The 24169-nt window shown below is 36.8% G+C and overlaps 1 protein-coding gene across 3 annotated transcripts in view; it reads left to right on the top strand.

Annotated features, from left to right (window-relative positions):
• Positions 1–24169, top strand: part of HMCN1 (hemicentin 1) — a 460798-nt gene that overhangs the window by 254779 nt on the left and 181850 nt on the right. For all 3 annotated transcript variants that reach the window (XM_039881236.1, XM_039881237.1, XM_039881235.1), the window contains exons 12-18: positions 3912–4053; positions 5163–5290; positions 7620–7733; positions 12675–12833; positions 19037–19231; positions 21962–22057; positions 23251–23378. In XM_039881236.1, coding sequence (XP_039737170.1) covers positions 3912–4053; positions 5163–5290; positions 7620–7733; positions 12675–12833; positions 19037–19231; positions 21962–22057; positions 23251–23378 — 962 coding nt within the window. The remainder of the gene's footprint in view (positions 1–3911; positions 4054–5162; positions 5291–7619; positions 7734–12674; positions 12834–19036; positions 19232–21961; positions 22058–23250; positions 23379–24169) is intronic.

The raw sequence follows: 24169 nt of genomic DNA, 5'->3' as shown, positions 1-24169 counted from the left end.
ACCTTAAAGAGACAGTCCTTAGGTCTTTCCTTTGAGAATTTTCTACTGGAGGCATAACAGTGACAAATCAGACCCCGCTGACGACTAACAGAAAATATTCCTCCAGCATGTGAATGCGATATCGGAGACTTAAGAAAGTTAGGCAAAACTTTTACCTTCCCTAGTCTTCGTAGGCAGAGCAATGGCTGTTTTCTTGGGCAGTTATAATCCATTTTTCCAACCTTACCGTTATTATGTGTTAAGACACCTAAGTCTTAAAGTAGTATTTTTTATTCTTAGTATCGTAATCTTTGTTGAACTTTTTAAAATCAATGATGAGAAATTATAAGAATTCAAAGTATTTTGCTTTTGTTATGGTTAAACTATAAAGAATGAATTAATGCCTTAATACCTTGTAGTGTGCCATCGCTTTAGCTAATGAAAAGCAAGTCATTTGTGATGACGGTGTTGATAATTGATGGTGGTGGTGGTGATAATAATGGTATTGGTAGTGATGACTATGGTGACGAAAAGAGACTGAAAACCAATTAAGAATGGATTACTTCTTCTCAGAGCCAAAAATTGGACTCTGGAGTTCGATGGCCTTGGACTATATAGTTCTTTAATTCTTCATTCTTGCTCTATTAAAACTAATTCATTAAAACAAGAGGAGCTTTTTTCTAGGAATTAAAAAAATTAACCATTGAAATAATTATAGTGTTCTGTTCCATCCTTATTTAAATGAATCAAGTGAAAGCTGAATTATTCTGACCAACTGTTATTTGGTGGAAATCCAATTTTGCTTCCCTATGTTTATTTGTCCATGTCCTTTCTGATTTTCTTATCATCAGCAGGAATATTCTTTCCAGGGCAATGGTAAATTTCTCACCTTCCGTAGGATGATGTCATCCCATCTGTATGTTACATACAGACTTATTTCGTGACCCTGAGCAGCACCCTATATCCAGGCTTTATTTGAAAAATGACCTCTTAGCTCTGTGCATCCTGGTTTGGGTAACTGACATTTATTTTTACTTTGATATCTGAACTACAGAGCATACCAGTGGGATTCTTGCTGGGAGACATGCCAGGTTCATTCTGGCAGACTTCATTGGAAGGTACCATGTTTAGATAGAAATCTCAAGAGCTGCCGAATCTTCACAGCAGTCCCAGGTCAAAATGAACCAGACATGAGAAACATTTTATTTTAGAAAGGTGGGACTGAGTGTGGGTATTCAATAAATTCCAAAGAAAAAGAAGTGTTCATTTTTTTCTCCTTCATCCTCTGAAGATTGTCTGCAACTCCCCCACAGCATGTGTAGTCCTCCAGCATTTCAGAATTGATAGACTCCAGATGGAATCACAATTTGGACTTACTGGCCATGAGGCCAGTCTGCCCTTGACCTCACACATTTCTCTAGCCTTATGTTCAGCAAGAAGAATCCATGGAATAATGAGACTATCAACCAAGTCCACAGGCCGGAAAAACCCTTCCAACATTAACTTCAGAGACAATCATAACTTGAAAAACACATGTAAACAGGAGAAAAAGGGGGACGATTATAAACTGCTAGCAATTAGGCAATAATGCCTGTTTAGTTGTAGGCTTTCCAGTCTAGCAACATCACTTACATCTCTTTCAAATTTGTGAGGAATCCATGAGCTAATTTTTTTCTTAGTGAAACTAAGCCACAATTTGCAGACTAAGTTATAGTAAAGATATGTCATAAATATATCCAGATATAACTGACTAACCAAATTTCTCAAATTCCTTTATAGTAGAAACCCAATTAAATGGAAAGTTGACACCATCCATATCTGTTTGGCTTATCAGGGTCTCCCTACAAGTTAGCACAGAGCTCGGAACATAATAATTGTGCAAAACACCTCACATGTTATTGAATTAATTTATTTATTTTGACATCTATTTCAAACACTGTCGAAATGAATTTATTTTCATTTATCTTATTGAGTAGAGGGTATTTACACTAAGAAAATTATTTAATATTTTTGATGGTCTCTTCATTGAAGATGAGGTCTTACCTGGTAGTAATACAAATGTAAATGTGGAATTGATTAAACCAGATAGATCAATATCTCAGTTACCCCAGAGGATTTGTTTATCCTTTTGGACAATAAATTTCTGACTAAATATTTCATTTTCAAAAGTTTTTTTCTGCCATAAAAGTGGAATGCAATTGGAACTTTGAATACTTGATATTTTCTGTTAAGTTGAGGTCTTTTGAATCCATGGGCATGAGGCAAATGATCAGTATAGCAGGATATTGGGAGGCTGGACACACAAAGTTCTCAGAGGCAAGTTACAGTTTAGAAACGGCTCCATATTCCATCAACGGTTTTAGGTGTCTGTTATTTACAAGTCACTACATAACATGCAAGGGATGTTAAATATCATAGAACATAATGGAATATGGAATAATGTGAGAGACATGGTCTCTACCTCAACATATTTATAATCTAATAAATAAAAAGAGAAAGGGCAGTTCAAACAAAGCAGGCAGAAGTCAGGACCATAAAATGTATTAAATAATTTTCTTAGTGTAAATATCCTCTACTCAAAAATGAAAATAAATTCATTTCGACAGTGTTTGAAATAGATGTCAAAATAAATAAATTAATTCAATAACATGTGGGATTTTTTGCACAATTATTATGTTCCGAGCTCTGTGCTAACTTATAGGGATACCTATATAGAAAGAGGCAAAAAGACCCTCCCTAGGGACTTTGCCTGAAAACACATTTATGTTAAAGTTCCAAATCAGCAGACAGAAGCCAGTGGTCAGAGGCCCTTCCCAAGTGCTATATGCAGACGGTGAAGTAGGAGCGGCAATTCATGGGGCCCGTGAGCCTGATCGTGTACCTTGGGGGCATCTTCCTCATCAACCAGCAGTGCTTCAAAACCGCGGTGACCATGATGGCTGATGTGGGCAAAAACATGGTCAGCGAGAACCTCAAAATGTGTATCTACTCCGACGGCACGTGGAAAGACAGTAACAGGGACCTGTTACCTTTCAAGAAAGGTGTCTTCTACCTGGCTTTCTAGGCCCAGGTACCCCTCATACCTGTGGTATACTCTGCCTCTCCTTCTGTAACTCAAGACAAAGCTCTTTACCTCAGGAAGAGTCAAAGTAGAGGTTCTGGATGCCATTCCCACCAGTGGCCTCCCCATGGACACCTGCCATGAAGACCACCTTCTACCCCAAGAGAACAGAGTCTGCAGGGCCTGGTGCCCAGCCTACCCAGTGGTCAAGGCCAGGGAGTGGAGCAGGACCTGGCTAGAGAATGGACAGAGGGACCACCCACCCTCCAGCCATCAGATATTACTGTATCTCGCTCTTGCAGCCTCCTTGGCTTTTATTTAGGCCCCCTCCTGTCACTAGCCTTGGATCCAGGCCTCTGATGTCTCCTCAAAGAAAAGTCAGCCGGACCCTCCCCAACCTCTGAGGAAAAAGCCTCACTATCCTCAGGCTTCCAAGACACAGGAGGAAGAGCATGTCTGGGGCTCCAGATGGGCCAACAGGGCTGGGCTGAACTGCAAGGCCTCTGAGTAAATGGCCAGAGGTAAAGCCTTCTTGCCCTGGGCCTGTGAGGTCCAGAAGTAGGCTCCAGGTCTTAGCCACAACCTGCATCAGGCTCTCAGGGAAAAGAAGGGCTCTGGGGTGGGGAGGGCCAGGACCCCGTGCAACCTGGGCCATAAGGAGCCAATAAACAAGGTCTGCTCCTGTCAGCCTTGGGGAGCAGGTCTCCTGAATTGGTACTTCAGCTCTTTTTTATAAATGAACTCTGAAAAGTACAAAAAGAAAAAAAGAAAAAATGAGTGTGATCATGAGAAGCCTACAATCTGCTAACAGGAAGTTTGTAACATCACAGTAAGTTGTCATTTCACTGTATATGTTTCTTTGTATCTTCAGAACCGCCCAAGGTCACTGTGATGCCCAAGAATCAGTCTTTCACGGGAGGGTCTGAGGTCTCCATCATGTGTTCTGCAGCAGGTTACCCCAAACCAAAGATCTCCTGGACCGTTAATGATATGTTTATCATGGGGTCACACAGGTACTGGATTTGTATCTTGTTCTTTGTTTTTATTGAGTGAGAAAAGTAGATGAAATTTCTGGACAAAACTAATTTGACCAAATCCGTAAGGTTAAGGGAGGTTTGACCAAAATCCATAGCTTTAAATTTTCCAAATTGGCCAGGAAATGTCAATAAAATAACAATAAAATAACAAATGATGAATTTATAGAGTATGAGGTTCTTAAGTCTTAAATTCAATAGCTAGGACTAAGTGCTTTCCAATACTTTGCATTGCAAACATGACACCATGACACTTGATTTACCTTGAATATTTGAAATGAGGATAATAAACTTTCTGTGGGGTAAAGTAATGTGTAATTTTAATGAGTCTGTTTAAAGACAGGTCCTGGGATTTAGCAGGAGAGAGAGGGGTAGGCAAAGGACAGGAGAGTAGCTCTAATGGAAGTGTGTGCAGACATTCTGTGTAATCCCTGTTGATTTTTGCCATACTGCATTAAGATGCATTTTATTCTACTGGATGCTTTTCAAAGTAACTGAATCCTTTCATGCTCAAAGAGTGTAATGAATACGTAGAACATAAACAATGAAGTTTTCAGCTATTGGGTTCCCATTACTCTGGGTCTGGCGTGAGGAGGAGGGCTTAGGTATGAGTCAGATTCTATTCTTGGACTTATCATTGAGTCCTTTGTGACATGAGTCCTTGCATCTCTCAGGTTTTCATTTTGCAGAACCGTGTAGCATAGCAGTTCACACAGAGCAAAATTGCCCGGGTACAAATTCTGTTTCTTTTATTTACTAAGTCTGACTTTGGGCAAGTTATAGAACCTCTTTGCTCACCTGTGAAACAAAGATAATAATAATATCAAACTCATTGGGTTGTTTTGAAGATTTAAGATGTTAATAAACATAAAGCTCTTGGAGCACATAGCAAATACTGGATACATGGGATTAATAATAATAATAATAATAACAATAACTACAACAATATTATAAAACAATTAAATCATTTCTGCCATCAGAACCAAATATATCTCTAAAATATTTGAAGATATTTGGAAGGAAGGTTCTATAGTTCTTTGATACTATTATTAGGGTATTTTTCAATTTTATTTTCTTTTTGTCTATAGGTATAGGATGACCCCAGAAGGTACCTTATTTATCAAAAATGCAGTTCCCAAAGATGCAGGGATCTATGGTTGCCTGGCAAGTAATTCGGCTGGAACAGATAAGCAGACTTCTACCCTCACATACATTGGCAAGTATAATCAGTTTAAAAGGCAGTTAAGACAGGATGAATGTCATATTAGACAATGTAAAATCACTTTTCTGAAAATTAGCATTAGGAATGAGTTACACCTAGCCTTATAATTTGTTATTCATTTCATATTGATGAAAGCAAATATTGTAATTAATTTAAATTAACAGTTCGGGAAGTGAATAGCTTCATTAGCCGACAGAAATCAAGGAAGCTTTCAGAATATGAGAATTCCAGATTGTCCACAGAGTCCCATCCTGCCAATGATTCATCTGTTCTCTGCAATATTTCACTTACTAATTAATAAATTCAGTATATTTTCTAGTTTGCCTCAACTTCCATTTTATATTTTCCACTTGTAGTCAAAGCTGTCTATAACATTTCCATCATTTATCTTGTCTAGATAGCATGTTTACTTTTCATCTTCAGTTTTTCCTCCAGACTCAAACATTTATTGAAGATGTACTTTATGACAATTACTCTATAATATTTCCATACTATACTAGAATATCATATATAATTATGTAGTCTAATACATTCTAATATATAATTTTATATATGCTAGTAATATAGAATATAGAATGTAATAGAATATTTCCTTTAATTTGATCTTTCTTAAACAAATAAAGGACAATTTGGCATTACATGCTCAATCTTAGTTTGTAAATTATAAATAATTAATGGCTAGCAACCCACCTTTCATTCAGTCTTATGTGCCATTCATCATAAGATGGTGAAACTGGCAGTTATGAGGAAGGGATGTAAAAGAGCCACAGTAAAGATTCAGAGTTCTAGTTTGGATGTACAGATGGGAGAGGTAACAAAAGTCATAAATATGGAACCTGAAAACCTGGGAAGACTTGATCTCTTTTACAGAACGAGGAAAGCACATGGCAAATTGAAAAGAGAAGAGGGCTCAGATTTAGAGAGAATGATTAAAAGTGTTTACAGAACACCCAGGTGGAGAGGGAATGGGCAGATGGGAAAGCAGAAAGCGGGAGGACAGATCCTGCATGGCAGAAATGAATTTTGGTTCATTCTCAAAGAAGCGAAAATATTGGACCTATTTATTTAACTGATTTATCATCCGGAGTATGTAAAATACTGTGCTAGAGATTGTGGAGTATAAAATTTTAAAATGTATGTTATCAAGTCCTTACCTTTCAGGAGCTCGCAAAATGAGAGTGGATGGATATACATAAAAAATTATAAGAAGGCAGACGGATGAGTCCTATAGTGGAAGGTTCGCGGAGGGGAAGATTAATTCTGACTGGGGAATTTGCAAAGACTTCTCAAGTGAGGCAGGGTTTAAGCTCAGTCCATAGAATGAGTGGGATTTAAAGAGCTGTGGCAGAGGGCATTTCAGGCAGAGGAAACAGCTAGAGCAGAGGCGGGAAGGCAGGAGAGAGTAGGGAGGGTTTTGGGTTACCAGCGTGGCTCCTTACCGTGTGATCGTGAGGACGTATAATGGAGGATTAGGTTGAAAAGAAAGCTATGACCGGTTATGATTTTTGAAAGCCAAATTAGGGAATTACGAAATAGAATCGCTAAAGGTTTTCTAGTAGAGGAGTAAAATGATCTTTGAGAAGTTAATTCTTGACCTTGTTTCAAACTACCTTCACTGAAGTTAGGATGTCCTAATATGTCCAGGTAAGAGAAAACTGTGTGAGTAAAGTAAATATTAGGCAACGGGGCGAAGCAGACAGAGCTAAGGAAAGAAACTTAGAGAATGTCTATAGTTAATATCAAAGGGGAAAAGAGACTCCTGGGAGATTCTGCTTTTGATAGATGCAGACTTAAGCCTTAGGCTGCAACTATCTCATTGCAGCTAGACGAGAATATCTTCAAAATCACATTAAAAATGTTATAATAAATTCACCTGTGGTTGTATTATCCTCGTGTCCTATTGTAGCCAAGTGAGTCTTATCCTAACAGCTCTTTTGATGTTTTTATTAATATTATCCTTCTTTCTTCTCCTTTAGTATTATTTCTATAAGATATGTTCAGCTTTCCAAGGTTTTTCTTTTTTTATATACCTCTTTTTTTCATAAAGACTGTTCAATTAATTTCCTAAATATTTTGGACTCTCATTTTATCAGAATTATTTTTGTCTCATATCCTTTTTTGACCTTAATAAATGATCTTTGCATCACAAATATCTATGTGCATATGCATTAGGAAAGTTTCTGTCTGTTCGTAAACACTGAAATAGCCACAAATACATAAATAATGCTAGATTTTTTTTTTTATTGATTCATTTAGTAAATGTAAACCAGGTACATGTGGCATTGTGCTAAATATTACCTATTTGTGTGCTTGCTGTCTCCAGAAGCCCCAAAGTTGATTGTAGTTCAGAGTGAGCTCTTGGTGGCCCTCGGGGATACGACAGTCATGGGATGTAAGACCTCTGGCGTTCCTCCACCTCAAGTTAAATGGTTCAAAGGTACATTTCTTAAGTATGTTCGTGTCTGGACTTAGTTTTGTTTTCTCTGTATAAAAAATGATTTGTTAAAAGTTTGTTTTGGTGTGTGACTTAGCAGCCCCGTAAAATGTGTTTACGATCCCACTAGAGACAATAGTTTAAAATTCTGAACTCTGCATTTCAGGATTTGACATCTGGTACGGATTATAGGACCGTGAAAATCAAAGCAGGAAAAGTTCGCCTTCGCTAATCCAGCTGAACGTTCTCTTTGTTGGTTTAGGATTGTTTCCTGTAGAGAATGGTCCAAGAATATTCAGTTAACATTTAAAATAGGTTCACTGATTTTACTTCGCTTTTCTTAAAGATAATGGCTCTCACTATTGGAAAGTTTTCTACATTCTCAAGGACACTTTCTATCAAGTACTCAAATAAAGACACATGTTGAAGCTTAAATTTAAATGACATTTTTAATTGAAAGACAAACGTATTTCGTGGACAGCTTCCTAACGCTTGGTTGGTGCTTATATCAGGCATAGAAATTCTACCTGCCTATATTTGTAACATAAAGATTGCCCCTCTGTGATTCTGTAACAAAATAACCAAAATGTGCTGTTTGTCCTTAGGGAACACACTCGGGTCCTGGTCCTGGCTCAGATGCTGACAGCACATATCTGTGTAAAACATCCTGCTTCTGTTTCTGTCTCAGTTCTAATCCATGAGAAAGAAAAATTCCCACAAACACACTAACAGGAAGGTTGCTAGGATTATTGAGATACTGTTTGCAAAATACTTTTTAATCTTCAGATGAAAAATGCTAAATAGTACAAAGCACTATTGTTATGATTCTGTTTGTTAAATCACAGACATTTCCATGGCAACGGGTCGATGTCATAATCACAAAATTATGAATTCACCTCGGGTTCAAATGCTTGGGGAACATGAGGTGAAAAGGAAAGGCTTTATGTAGAAAACAAACACTTTTAAATAACACAGATCAAAAACAGGGAGGGAAATTAGGAGATAATGCCATTTTCATGGTTTTCCATGTTAAATGATTTTTAGTCTTCATGTTTTCTCTGGTAAGAAAGCATTTCTTCTTAATTAGGTTTATTTCAGTATACAAACTCATTTTACTTAAAATACTTAAATATTTGAATTACAAAAAAATAAATATCAATTGCAAGCTCACACCATTATTAAATAAATCCAGAAAAAAATGTGTTATAGAGACAGTATTTTTTCCTTTATATGTCAGTCAGTGAATGTTCAAAAAAAAGATTTTTAAAAGTAATGGAACCTGCTGATTTCTCTGCCCGTATATAGCAGTCTCACAGAAAGTCTCTTATTCTCTCAAATCAAGGCTTCTTTTCTGAATATCTTAGTCTGTGTGTCAGCCTTTGTCCCACAAATAGCTTGGAAGCTAAAGGAGGAGTTAGGGAGTCATGCAGCCACCACACAGAAGAGTCTAGAGTTGACTACCCATTATTTTGCTTTCTCAACCATGGACGTTAGAGTTCAACGGGCCTAGTAAATAATATTCCATTTTTCCATCTGAGTTATAAACCAGCAGAGCTACAATGTGGGTATTAAATACGACAGATCATATCAGAGGTCATGCTCCCCTGTTCATCAGCAGTCTACAAAGCAGCCCTGAACCCCAAGATCAGAGCAACTTAATCTCCCAGTCACAGCAGGCTGACTACGTAAGTAGAGTCTGGACCATCGAGTGAAAAACTAGAGGACAGACCCTTCCACCTGCAGACTGGCTCCAAAGAGAAAGCGGGAGGAGGCAACTGGCCTTTCTCTCCCACTTCTGCAGGGGGTAAGACACCAGGAAGGTTAGGAAAATCCTACCTTGTGGAAATCACAGGGGTGAAGAAGTGTTCTTAGCCTGATCATAAGAAGAATTTTTCTTCATACCATTTTTTCCCACAGGCAATTATGATTAAGTAGATGATCATTCATTCATTCATTCATTCATTTATTGAGTTAATGAGTTAGTGAGTTAGTGAGTTAGTTAGCTAGTTAGTTATTGTCAAGAACACTTAACATGAGGTCTACCCTTTTAATGAGTTTTTAAGCATTCATACAGTAGAGTTAACTACAGGCACAACGTTGTACAGCAGATCTCTAACACTTACTCATCTTATATAATTGACACTTTATACCTGCTGAACAGTAACTCCCCATTTCTCCTGCCCTCCAGCCCCCAGCAGCCATCATTCTTTGGTAAATTATATTTCACTCAGACCCTCAGAGAAATGGAATTCCATAGTACAAAACCCACCAGAGTTTTAGATTTTTCATTTTGTAGAAATGAGCAACATAAAGCATATTCAAAGAAGAATCAGAAACACTATTAAAAATGTTGCATAAAGGTTATTTCTGGTTAAATATTAAAGAAATTGGATCAATCAGTAGTTCTGAAAGTGTATTTAGTTAGGAACCCCTGGGGGTTCCCCACAGTTCTTTTCAGGGAATCCACGAGATCAAAGTTATTTTTCTATTAATACTCAGATGTTTTTGTCTTCTTTACACTCCCTGTCTCATGAGTGTATAGTGTAGTTGGGGGAGGCTCCGTGACACGTGATATCCAATAAAGTGAATGCAGAAGCAAATTGGAACACTCAGCTGTCTTTTATTAAGGGAGACATTATTCTAGAGATTTGCAAAAATGCGAAACAGTGCCACTCTTCTTACTGAATTTCTCTTAGGAATTATAATTTTTTTTTTCAAAAAATGTGTTTATTATGTTAAAATGTCATGAGTTATTATAAAGTAAATTCATGCATTTTCAAAATTTTCAGTTTCATTGCTAAAATGATAAATACAAATAAATATAATCCACTTAACAAGAACATTTTAAAGTCCTCAATAATTTTTCAGAATGTAAAAGGTTCTTGAGACAAACATTTTTGAGAACCATTTAACTTCCATCAAATATTCGGAAAGATCTTATGCCAGGAATAATGATCTCTGTTAGTGTTTACATCCACAGAGGACAGAACTGAATTTAAATTGCAGCAGAAAGAGAACCCTCTTCAATGATAATGATTATTATATCCTAGAATAGGAAGTTTATATATTTTACTATGCACACCATTCTTCTAATCTTATATTAAAACTAAACCCTATGTAGTGTCCATTTTGAGGTTTTATATTTCTCTTGATAGCTTCTCAATAATTTGATGACTAATTTTTTTGTAGAAATTGAGAGAGATTATTAAAATGTGAGCGAAATGCAAACTTGATTAAGCCTGTGTTTTCCAGTTCATATTTTGTTTTATTACTGCTATCCTTTTAAACATTTGAAAAAAAGCTGCTAGCAAAAAGGTCTTTATTTCATCCTATTATGTTCTCTGACAAACACAGAAGAAATAAGGGAGAAATAAATTCCAAAAATCTAAATGCAGTCCAAATATTTTAATTCTTGATGCACAGCTAGGCTACATCGCATCCTCCCTTAGTGGGAGGAAAGTTTATGTCAACATCATCTGCTTTTATTTATGAGAATTTCCCAGAGGCGCATAGACATGCCTTTAGTTGCTTCTCTTTCTCATGTGGCATGTAGTAGCCAGCTTAAAAGGATGATTGGGGTTTTAAATATTGGAATGCCGAAAAATACTTTATTTTTGGCATTGGTGGTTGCTATTATTTTTGTGTGCGTTTTTTAATTTATGGCTCCTTGGACCTATTCTCCTCCCCAGATTCTAAAAACAAAAAGAGAATTGTCTGTTTGTTGCCCTGAGTCTGTTGATCGATGTTTTTTGTAGTGTCCTAGAGAATTACAAGTGCTAGCTCTGGAGATTTCTCTGCTTGTTAGATGCTAAGGGAGTTAGTTACTTCTGTGGTTCTCAGGCCCAGAGCACATGGCTAGGCTGGTATGTGACATTTTGGAGAGTGCCTTTTCAGACTTGGCATCTGGACATGCTTTTAAATCCTAAGAGCAATGGTCAGTGCGAGGTATTTTTTACGATACTGGTCACCCTGGTTAATTACATTCTTAGGAGAGGAGACAGCCTGGAGGAGGGGAAGTATAAGGAGAAGCTAATCTAACTTACAGATCTGTTGATACATTGCCTGGCCTCTTGTAGAAATTGTTCTCAGGTTCTCGTGCTCTGGGACACACAGCAGATACAGGTAACTCAGACCTAACTAAGCTTTCTTGGGTCATCCTACCCTCACACTGAGGTCAAACTCAATACGGTTCCATCCCTCACATATTTATCCTCTACCTTCTTCTTCCAAAAAAATTCACAACTCCAACTTAAAGAACTTCGATGAATAATACAGATTTTATAGAGGCATCCTGGGAGGCAAATATAACAACTCCTCTCTCTGGCCATTGTCAGAAGTTTCTCATCCATTCTTTCTCTTTACTGACAAGCACTCTCTACCTTCTCCAACTAGCTGTGGTTCCTTCTCCACCAGTCATCCTCAGAATCCTCTCAGGTAGCTTGTACCTCCCACAAGCCAAAATCTGACAGCATTCAGCAACCCCCAAACCTGGTCATTAACCAAACTAAGGACACCCATAGTCTCCTAAGCATTTCTTGGGTAAATGAAATTCATCCTGCAACAAAGATACTAGAAATTGCCTGCCAACTTTTATCTTCCCTAATACAGCACAGTGACAGCTGCCACCCTTTCCCGGTGCCCCACCGTAGCTTCAAAGAGTTCATTCTTATTTAGGTACATAGAAATGTTTGTACATAATTCACGTAGGGCCCGATTTTTGGCCCTAGGTTATCTCATAGAATTATTCAGACTAATAAATCAGCTCAGTGCCAAGAAACACTTCATTCTTTCATTGCATAAACACTGTTTAAGTGTCTACGCTGTATCAGACTCTTGTATTTAAAACTTTTACAATCAGTTTTCTTCAGAAGTTTTGAAATCAAACCAATAGCAAACTATGTAAATACTTTTGTGTTTAATGTTCTCTCCTTTGTTTCAACATAGGGGATCTTGAGCTGAGGCCCTCAACTTTCCTCATTATTGATCCCCTCTTGGGACTTTTGAAGATTCAAGAAACTCAAGATCTGGATGCTGGTGATTATACATGTGTAGCTGTCAATGATGCTGGAAGAGCAACTGGCAAGATAACTCTGGATGTTGGCTGTAAGCATCCCAAGTCTGATAGGCAAATTTGTTTTGAAATTGATCTGCTCTTTTTTCCTATACTAATAACTTTGAAACAACTGGGTGGAAATATTTGTCAGAAAGGCAAAATTAGGGTTAGGGTTCAAGATTATTAATTTAATAATAGTAGTTAATATTTACCAGGTGCTTTTTATGGACTATACACTGTGCTAAGAACTTTTGCATGCGTTATCTCCTTAAACCCTCATAACAATCCTAAGAGGAAGACACCATAGTTATCTCCATATACAAACGAGGAAACGGAGACTAAAATAAGCTAAGCAATGTGACCAGGGTCACAGAGCTGTGGAGGGGCACGGCGTGGATATATGAACCCAGTTTGTCTGCAGTTAGAAACTGTAGGCTTCTCTGATATGTCATCTGTTGCCAGATATTTTTCTATCAAGAATCATCTTTTCTGACACCAAATTCCTAAGGATTAACATCTGGAGGCCATGAATTCAACTTTGGCCCTAGACCATAATTAGGAGATGTTGATGACAGCAAAGGTAGCAGATTCTGCTTTTACTTTTATTTTCTGTAATCCACTAACAATGACTCCTCAGTGTATAAAATAAAGAACTGACTACAGATAAATGTCAATCACAGTGTGAAGGATACAGCATGTGCATGACAACTATAGTTGGATTACTCAAGAAGTTTGGTTCTCTCTCCTTTGTCTGTCCATCTCATGTTTCTTGAAAAAAAAAAAAAGTTTTAGAAGGTATGGTAACACTTGAAATAAAACAGAGCTTGCTTTATATGAAAAAGAACCCGGCAGCTTCATTTTAACAGATAATTCAAACATTTACATCAGTTCAACTTATAAAATATGACATTTTGTTAAATTGTATTTTCATGTATGATGATTTTCATGCCAAAGCTGTTTTTTTTGTTTTTTTTTTAAACAAAAGTTAGGAACGATAAATAAAAAGTATTTTTTAGGATAAAATAACACAAAACATTTTTGTTCTAGCTTAATTCTTTAAATGAAAAATCATGGCCCTCTAAGATTAATATTTCGTTTCATACAAACTAAATTTTTTCCTCCTGGGATCTTTTATGATCGCCTTAACCGCGGGATGTCTGGTGAACACTCTGCCTTCTTGTGATTATCAACAAAGCTGGAAATGGCCACAAATCCACTGCAGAATCTGCCTAGGGCACAACAAGATGTGTTTGAACCATGACTAAACTGCGGTTATTAGGAGAAGGGCCTTGGAAATAAGAGCGGACTCTCTGAGTGGAGGCTATTGAATCTGACAGCAGTGTAAAACACAAGTAATGTCTTTAGAAATGTAAGGCCCGAATCATACAGAACTCTTGTTTTCAGGAAGTATATAAAGTACAATATTTTAATTCTCAACATTTTCTAATTCTGCTTCTCCCTTCTTTCGGCACAAATATTTTATATTTACCCAACACTTTTTTAGAGTTATCTCTCTTCAGAAGAAGAGAGAAAGAGCTTCTGTAATTATTCATGAAAGAAATGGAATAACACCTTCACTGCACGCACCCCCCCCCGCCCCCCGCTCCAAGATAGAAAATCTAAATATCTAATACGTGTTATTTTGCTTCCTTACCATATTCTTGATAATCTTTTTAGCTTCTGGACTGTCCAGGTTCTCTCTTCTGACTAATGGTAAACCATATAAAGATTAGGGCCATCTGTACTGGAGTGACTTGTGTTGGATTAGAAAACTTGGTGTTAAAGTCAGCACCCTTCATGTTTCTGTTATGCCTTAGCTAGTTCCTCTTCCCCGTCAGAATCCTGATCATTGTAACTTACAAAGTTTGATTAGACCATTGTCTGTCCACATAAAACTCTTGTTACATATCCTACTAGATATAGGATTTAACTAAGAACTATGCAAATCACAGTTGTGGTGATGGTTGTGCTTATCACTATTAGGTTTAAAAGCAAGCAAATAAAACAAACAAAAATTTCCTCAGAATGTTATATAATGATTAAGAGAATGGGCTCTGGAGAGAGATTGGGTTTTCTGCCAGAAATTTCCTAGTATCTACCTGAGAGGTCAGTTGTAAAGATGAAATGAGACGTCATTACCTGTGTTCATTCAGTGTGTCAGTGGTACTTAATGGGACGTGTATCAGTAACTTCACAAACTGAGTAGTCACTTGGCTTCTTTGAGTCTTGGCATCTAATATAGAAATGCGTGTATAGTAGTGGCATAGAATTTAAAATTTAACATTGGGCTTTTAACGTGAAAATCATTGTTTCAACTTGATTTTTTCAAGGGGCTTGAGACAAGTAGTACTATTAGTAGTGCATAAAATTATTCATTTGAGTTCCAAAATTATTGGGCATAAATTTAAGTAGCTTATGACTTAAGAAGAAAAACATGCTTTTCTCCATATCATGTAACTATTTGGGTTTTCAGATTGTTTTTGTGGGCTTGTCACTTCACATCAATAATAGTAGATCAGAAATTTTTATATTATATTATTATAAAAAGACTGTTTAATATTATCCTTGAGTCTAGCTTCTTGTAGTGGGTCTCTCTCTTTTTTTTCTATTTCTCATTATTATGCCTTGAAGTTATGGACATTTCAGGTCACCAGGGAAAGTTACCAATGCTTTTCATCCATTTTGAAAAGAGGTAGTCAATTGTGAAGTCATTTGGAAGAAAAGCAGATCAGCCACATCAAACAAAAAGTCAGCCTGGCAGCGGTTTTATTTGCAACGTTCCACACCACACAGGGTCTGTCTTAGACTGTGGTTTCGTGTTTTGTGGTTTGGTAAGAACAAAACAGTGTGTTCAGCCACGTAAGGAAAGAAAATCTCTGTTTGACTAATATAATGCAAGAGTTGCCATAGCGGAGATATATTTAATTATCACTAAAGGAACTAGAATAATTTTATGGAATAGGTTTAAGAGCAAGATGATTAATCTGTTTGTAACTTTTATATTTTCACGATAAGGCGTGCACACAGACATAGCTCTCAGTAAGTGACAACGAAGCCGTACTGTGCATGAACTCCTTGCAGTTCTCGAGGTGCTTGTACACAGATATTTAGGGAATCACAGAGGATTCGGCATAATCCTGACGGACTATACACAGAGGCCAAAATTGAAATTAACAATAGATATATTAAACTCCAGAACTAAAATTTGACTCTACTGTACTTATGATGAATGATAATTAATATTTGGGTGATTACTAAATGCTGAATGATTAATAAACATTCTCTCTTTTAACAAGATGTTCATGGTGAAATTTGGACTGGAGGAGGCAAAATAATTTTCCAAGTTTATAGACTAAAAACTAGTGGAACTGCCATTTGAAACCACCTCGTGGGTTGTAACTTCTCTAAGCAACACCGCCTCCTCCGTATAAGTCCTGTATTTTGTACTACAGTCACTTCTGCTCCTTGCCCCCAGCCTCGTTAATCTGTTTACCATTCATCCAACGTAATTCATTTGGGGTCCGAATTGGCCACACTTAGCTGTAGGAAGTATTTAAAAGACTTCTTCGCCTGAGTTAGGAGTGCTTCATTTTCGAGGTTCGCTTGTCATTGATGCTGCCTTGGCCGCTTACCTAGTTAGTGCCTGGTTCTGCCTTGGTCTTTGGTACCGGGATCTATGTTCCCTGACCTAGTGCTTGTCTTGTACCTGACACTCTTCCCAAAGCTGCTTCTCCCCCCAGATGACTCCTCCTGTCTTAATTGAGTTGTATAGGCATGAATTGAGCTCTGCTTGTTTTGTATTCCAGTTTGTTCTTGACTTCCCTAGTTCTGAACATTCAAATTCATCTCCATTGTCCCCGATGGTCGTGTCTTGTTGTGTCACGCTTAGTTTCTTGCCGGAAACGTGGTTGATGCCTGGCTCCTGCATATCTTTTTGCCTTTCTAGGATTTATTTTCTGTCCCATCTCCACATTCATCTGCCCACACTCTGAGCCTAACACATCCTGAAACTTTTACATTTAACCTCTATTTTGGGGGGAAAGCAGCCGGCTCTAGAAGAAATGACTATTATCGCTCCAGAGAAAAGTAACTAAGCCTTACAGACCTAAGATAAGCTAACGATGAGTTACTTTATAAACTATTTTTTTAGTATGTTTATTTTGCCTGTTATTTTATAAGCCAAATTCTCATGTAGATGAATTAAGAAAAATAAAAATCTAAACACAGATGCACTACTTCTTTTTAAAAATATATTGCTCAATTGTGGTATTTAACTTAATTTTTTTTTAGGTTTGATAAACAAGCAATAGGGTTTCCAAAATTGCCACGTTTTATTGAAAAGTGCAAGTTCTAATGTACCAGATCGGGATTATCATCACATGCACTTACTCAAACACACATATGATTATTGTTGAAGTGTTTTAATGTTGATTGAATCATTCACAAAGATGTAGCAGCCAGGTATAGTGCACGGAATAATATGTTAGTTGCTATAAAAGATAAAAAAAAATACGATTGCAACTATAACCTCTCCAGGGAAAATCGAAGATAATAAGAAAAGGCTGAATGTAGCCATTGCCAATGGGTGTGGGACAGAGTGAGTTCTCTGAATCGTCAGAGATGGAAGAGATCATAGTCATTTGGGATGACAGAATAGAGATAGCATCGTGGAGGGGCTTTTTGAACTGGGTGAAAGAATTGTCAATATTTCAATGGCCAGAGATCAGTTGCATTTGAAAGGGATGGCAGTAACGCAGGTACCAATATGAGGAAGGTCAATTCTTGTTTAGAGAAGAGTGAGGATCATCCAGAGAATAGTATTTGTGGTGGGAAACAGTGGGAAGTTAGAGGTTCTTTAGCACAGGCTGGTGAAGCACTCATGCTGCTCAGAAGACAGTTGTTCATCCAAGTCCCAAAACTCCCATTGAGAAGGAAAGATGTGGTCTCTGTACCCATTTGTATTAACCTGCTAAAACAGCTCAACTGTGGGCAGTTGTCAGAACCTGTAGAAAAGGGGAGGCTTATAAAATAACAAAGAATTGTCACTCTGGAGTCAGATAGACCTGATGATCAATCCCAGCTTCACTGTGCAACTCCGTGTGACACTTAGCAAATTAACTATCTGTGTCTCAGTGTTTTCATGTATAAACTGGAATAATAATAATATCTACCTCATAGGGATATTGTGAGAATTAAATGAGATAATCAATGGAAATCACTTAACACAGTCTCCGTCTCTGTAAGTGAGAGTTGTAATTCCTAACCAATATTCAACCTTGATATTATCAAGGAGACTTCCCTTGGGTACCTCCTCTTACAGTCCTACTTGAGCAGGTTTCATGAATTACCTCTAACAATATCCTTTATATTTCTCCTTGCCTGGTGCTTCAAACATCATTACAAGTTCTGGAGGACATGCTGAGAGCCTCATCTACTTGGGCTTGCTGCCAGCATCTTCCCTTTATTACACTCTGTTGTTTTACAAGGTTTGCCTCTGACATATGTCTAATTCTTCCTCCTGGCTTCTGTGGTTACCTGAATTATGTGGATAATTGTAGCTTTATTATCTATATTTTTATCATTTCTGAACCATCTCTTAACGCTAAGATTTTAAGCGTTTTATTCTCCCTGTGTCAAATACTATAATCTGTTCCTTTAATACGCATTATTAATTCCCAAACTTTAATGTTTTTAACTCAAAAATGTGGAAAAATGTGAGATTTTGAGAGGCAAAAATGAGATACGGAACGGATATAATTTGAGACTAAATACTGTTAGCTTGTTATATAGTGATCTGTTGAAGGATTAACTCTGATATAAATTAAGTTCCTTTAAAAAATTTGATTAAATGGAGTAAGTTTTGGAAAGTGTCAGCAATATTTTCATTACAAGACAAACTTATAAGAAAGCTTAAAGATTTAGATAGTACGACATAAACTAAAATTGAAAACAAATTTCTAAAATGAAAGATTCTTTTTATTTAAATTAACCTTGATTTAAATTTCCACTTCATCCTTTATACCTTTAAATAAATAGTTGAGCTTCTTTTGCCTCTATTCATTTATAAAGCAAAAAGGAAATATCTGCTCTGTCAGTCGCAGACAAGAGTAGTTAAAGGGTAAATTTATAATATTATATGAACAATGATATGATTGAACTTCAATCTGTTGACAGTTTAATAATTAAGTTCATACTCAATATGCCTGTATAATATCCTGGTGACCTTTTTGTTGTTGTTTTCAATATCTTTCAGCACCTCCAGTTTTCATACAAGAACCTGCTGATGTGTCTATGGAAATTGGCTCAAATGTAACATTACCTTGCTATGTCCAGGGCTATCCAGAACCAAAGATTAAATGGCGGAGATTAGACAACATGCCGATCTTCTCAAGACCATTTTCAGTGAGTTCCATCAGCCAACTAAGAACAGGAGCTCTCTTTATTTCAAGTAGGTTAAAGGAAATATATTTTATACAAGTATGTACATATATATTATATATTCATATTTTATGCATGGGTATTGCTGTGTTTAAAATAGTGATTAAATCTTGCCAACACATTTTGTGTTCGTTGCATTGCACTTTAAAATAGTACCAAACTCTTATATTTGGGGATTGTTTAAATGAATTACTTATTCAAGTGTATGTTCTATCATAAAGGCTTATGAAGCAATATGACTTCTTCATATCTCACTATTTGTTATTGCAAACAGAGTCACCTGTGCCTCCAGATGGATATGGTATCATGTTTTATTGACTCTTGTATAGAAGGGTGAAATACTACTAGTAATGAATGTTAATTAATTAATTATTATTATTATTAATATTATTTTTGCCAAAAACACATACTCACATGCATGGGGACTCTATACCCTATGGAAACTTCTTGACTAAAAGCTGTGTCTACCTGGAGCAATGGGTTTTTTGAAAAAAGTCAAATTTCTCCCATCACAAATCTCCCCTGTAAGGTATTAAAGCATTCAGATTTAAATTTTTAAATTTAAATTCTTTGCGCTTTTTCAAACGTTGTTAAGAATATTTACATAGTGGCACCAGAGGAGTAAAAACATTTAGATGATGACCTGGATTTTAAAAAGTAATTGTATCTTTGGGGTATTTTGTAGAAGGCCTCCAATAAGCGTTTTCATGTTTATGAACAATATTAAATGTAAAGTAGCCACTTAAACTTTCAAATACAGATTAAACTGTCTAATTACAAGTGCTTAAGTACTCAGTGCTGTGCTAGGTAGGCTCTATGGTGAAGACCGAAGTCAGATACTGGGTTTTAACTCAGGCGTTTTACAGTCCACACAAATGAACCTACTGGAAATACTCGTTAAGTTGGGTCACACTGTGCAGGACCTGAAATGCACAGGTGAAGAAGTGCATTTAATGAGATTGAAAATAGAGACTCTCTCCGCCCCCCACCGTCCCCCTCCCCAAGCTTCACTGGCAGGAAAAGGCATGTGTAAATAGTATTCCAGAGCAACTGCTTTACAAGGCAGGAGGGGAGGGGAGAGGGAGGAAAGAATGGGGAGGCTCCCGTGGTCATACAGGCAGGGTGATGGGCGGAATGAGAAACAGCCCAGAGAGAAACAAATCAGACCCGAAAACAAAAGCAATTAGAGGAGATGAAAAAAGGGGAGAATGAAAGAGGGCCGTGCCTTGACCAGTGGTGGCCCAGCTGTCCAAATTAAATCATCTAGAAGGAAACTCGTGATTACAAACTTAGTTCTCAGTAGTATCTTGTATTTCTACGCAAATTAGTCCAAGAGTTGATAATATTAAAAAATGTCATGGTTGGAAGCAATGCGTGACTTAATAACCAGGTGATTTGTTGAACTGTGCTTTGCGAATGAATGTTTGCTGTTGTTACGCGTGGGCGCTGTCAGTTTACCAGATGCAATTCTGCAATTATGTGCATGGGGTTAACAGAGGAGTAGAAACTATACCTGCTTTTTGTCTCAGAGGGTGTGGAACTATCCATAATGGAAAGCTACATTTTCCATCAAAATCTTATCAGTTGATTAAACCGTGCTTATGTTAGTAACTATGTTTGCAAAGATGACAATCATTCCCCTATTTAAAATCTTCTCTTGCCTCCTCTGTCGTTCCCAAGACAAAACCACACTCTGTATAAGACACCAGGCTGCCTCTTCAGCTTCAGTCCCCTGACCGTATGAACACAACCTGTGACCCGCTACTCCTCATCCGGATCACCCTAACACCCTCTTTAATTAAAATACTTTGTAATATCCTTTTTATTATCCTGAAAAAAAAATTCTATATATTTGATCTATCTACATAATAAAAAGTATTTTAATATCCAAAATGTCATACAGAAGAAAATAAATTAATTTTATTAAAATTGTATATATTTCAATTTCCCACTAAGTGTTCTGTCAATGTCATACAATGTACCTACATGTTCATGTACATCGCTATGAATCTGACAGCTCGCATGTCAGCTTATACGAGAGTATGGGATTGATGACTCAAGCTCTAAGCTGGTGAAGTGGTTTCTTAAAATGGTGGGCAATTCTTGCTAAAGTACTTTCTTTCTTCTACTTACACAGAATTTAGTTGTAGGTTCATGTAATTATAAACAGTCATCAAATCCATGAATGTCCAGTGGTACCCTCAGAAGTCTTGTCGGACTTAGAATAATTGTTCCTTTCGTGATTCTGCCATGCATCGCCTCCCTAGTTTTTGCCCAGTAAATGCCAGTAGAATCTTCCAATCATTGGGTCAACTAAAAAAAAAATCTCCCCTGCAAACCTTCAAAATGCCTCTAGGGTGGTGAGTGGGGCAGCATCCACTGGTGGTGCAGCTTCCCATTTTTAGGACAGGCCATGATTTTTGAGGTCATGCTTCTGCTTCTGCAGCCCTGCTGTTTAAGGTACATACAGCTGAGCAATTACCTCCTATGTGAAGCCTTCCCTAACCCCTCCACATGCCATCATTCGCACCCGCCTTGCTCCCACAGCTCATTGTTTGAGACTCATTACAGCATTTATCACAATGTGATATCATTGGTTTTCGTGTACGTCTCCTCCCCTCAAATGGGAACTGCCGGAAGGAAGTACTGTATTTTCCACCCACAGATCTCAGCACCGTGTCTAGCAAATAATTAATGTTCCAGAGATGGTATTGAGTGAATCAATGATCCTTCTTTTTAGACTTATGGGCAAGTGATAAAGGAACCTATATTTGTGAAGCCGAAAACCAGTTTGGAAAGATCCAGTCCCAGACAACAGTGACGGTGACAGGACTTGGTAAGATCAATTAAGTGTTTAGACACCACACTTTTCAAAATTGTCAGACTTCTTTTATTACATTATCTCTTGCCTGTATTACTTTAATGCTTTAAAAAACTGGATAAATATCTGATTACTAGATTAGCCTCCCCTCCCACACCCTATTTTGTATTTCATAGGATGTTAGAACTGAAAATAACTTCAGAGATCATGTGCTCCAAGCTCCTTATCTTGCATTTGAGGAAATGAAGGTCAATTTGAATAAATTGAATTAAACCTAAATATGAATACACACATGTAATGGAGTGGTGCTCTTTTCTGTTTACCTTTTTCACGTTTTATTGTATATGATATGAAGTAAGAATATAATATCTTTTATTTCCAAATAGTAAGACATTTGTTTTAATATTTTTTATTGAATATTCTCTTTCCACTGATTAAAATATCCATTTGGTCTCATGCTAAGTTTGTATTCCTACATTTATTCCTTAGAATTCTATGTATGCACCAGTCCTACATTGTTTGAATTATTACAGCATTTAGTGTGATTTTTAAATCTGTCAGTGCATGTTTCTCTTTAATGCACTTTCATAAAATTTTCTTTTTGTATCTCCCTTTATTCATCTGCGTATACTTAAATTTTCCAAGTAGATTCTCTCATGGATTTTGCTTTGGTTTATATTAAATTTATTCATCAATTTCTAAAAAAGAGCATCTTTACAATACTCCTTTACCATTCCAGCTGACGTAGTCCACTGCGTTTTAATTGCTTGAATGACAGCCTCCTCACTGATCTCAGCCCTTCCAGCTTTTCCTTCTCCAATAAGTCCTGTTCACAGTTTTCAGATTAACATTTCCTGAAAATATTCTGATGCTTCCACTTTTCTGTTTATAAATGCTTTCAGTCGCTCTCCATCTGTCCATTGAATACATTGCAAATTTCTTGGCTTAGCATTTCTGTCCTTCCTCACCATAGACATTTTCTTTGTTAGTTTTTCTGCTTCTGTCATTTTACCTCTTGCCATTCTCTCTGCTTAGAAGGGTCCTTTATCTCTAGTTTCCAGTTCGTACCCATCTACATTTTAAAATCTTATTCCTGAAAACTCATTTCTTCCAAATAGCAGAAATAGTGGTCATCTTGGCCTATAAAGGAGTTGGCCTTCCTTTTGGGTGAAATAGAGTTGATAGTGCCTGTGCTCTCTCTGACTTAGTTGCTCCTCTCATTGGGATCAGCCCCTCAGTGACGAGTGTAATTGAAGGACAGCAGCTTACTCTGCCTTGTGCTTTATTGGCTGGAAATCCCTTTCCGGAACGTCGGTGGATTAAGAACTCAGCCATGGTAAGAACAGTCCAAATCATGCATTCACATTCCTAATTTTCTTGAGCAAGAGAGTGTAGTCCCACCATTGAAATTTCAATTTGATAAATATACAAAAATATATTTTTTGAGTGTACCAGAACTTCTCTTCAATATTAACACGATTATGCAACTCATATTATTTTGGAATTAATAAGATGGGGAAATCGTCAGTGGTGTAATTATTATAATTTTGCATTAAATTCAGTGTAATGAGCTCTTTTCAGAATATGTAAAAACTGAAGCAGGTTATTTTCAGAGCATTTAAATATTTTTACATCCTTCTTTGCAAGACATAATAAAATGTCAATGTTCTTATAAAATTCTTCCATTTTATATATTAATCTTTATTAACTTCAAAAATTATATTTTTTATTGTAAACTACTTAAAAACATGGATCTATTTTATGTCTTTTTTTTAGTATATAACTTTTAATTATGAAAGGATGTGAAAGATTTTCTCAGTTCTATGGAATTTTTCTGTAAACATGCTATCTATGGTAATAAATTTTCATCTAGTTTACAGTATTTTTTCTTCCATTTTTCAGAACAATTAGACTCACTCTGTCCTTGAAGTATCAAGTAGAAGTGAATTGACCCCGTTGGACTAATATGTAAAATCGTTCATGTTTACATAAAAACCTGAGAAAAGTAGTACACCTCAATCAAAAATAAATGCCCTTAAAACATAGGATTTGATATTCCTTGAACACTAAAGTGTCCTGTGATTGAACAAAATGCAAGGATAGTACGGAGTTGGAGGTGACCATTCT

The sequence above is a fragment of the Pteropus medius genome, unplaced genomic scaffold (assembly GCF_902729225.1).
Source record: "Pteropus medius unplaced genomic scaffold, Ma_sr-lr_union100, whole genome shotgun sequence".
NCBI lineage: Eukaryota > Metazoa > Chordata > Mammalia > Chiroptera > Pteropodidae > Pteropus > Pteropus medius.
The sequence above is the reverse complement of the archived record's forward strand: the minus strand, read 5'-3'. Positions and strand labels throughout refer to the sequence as shown.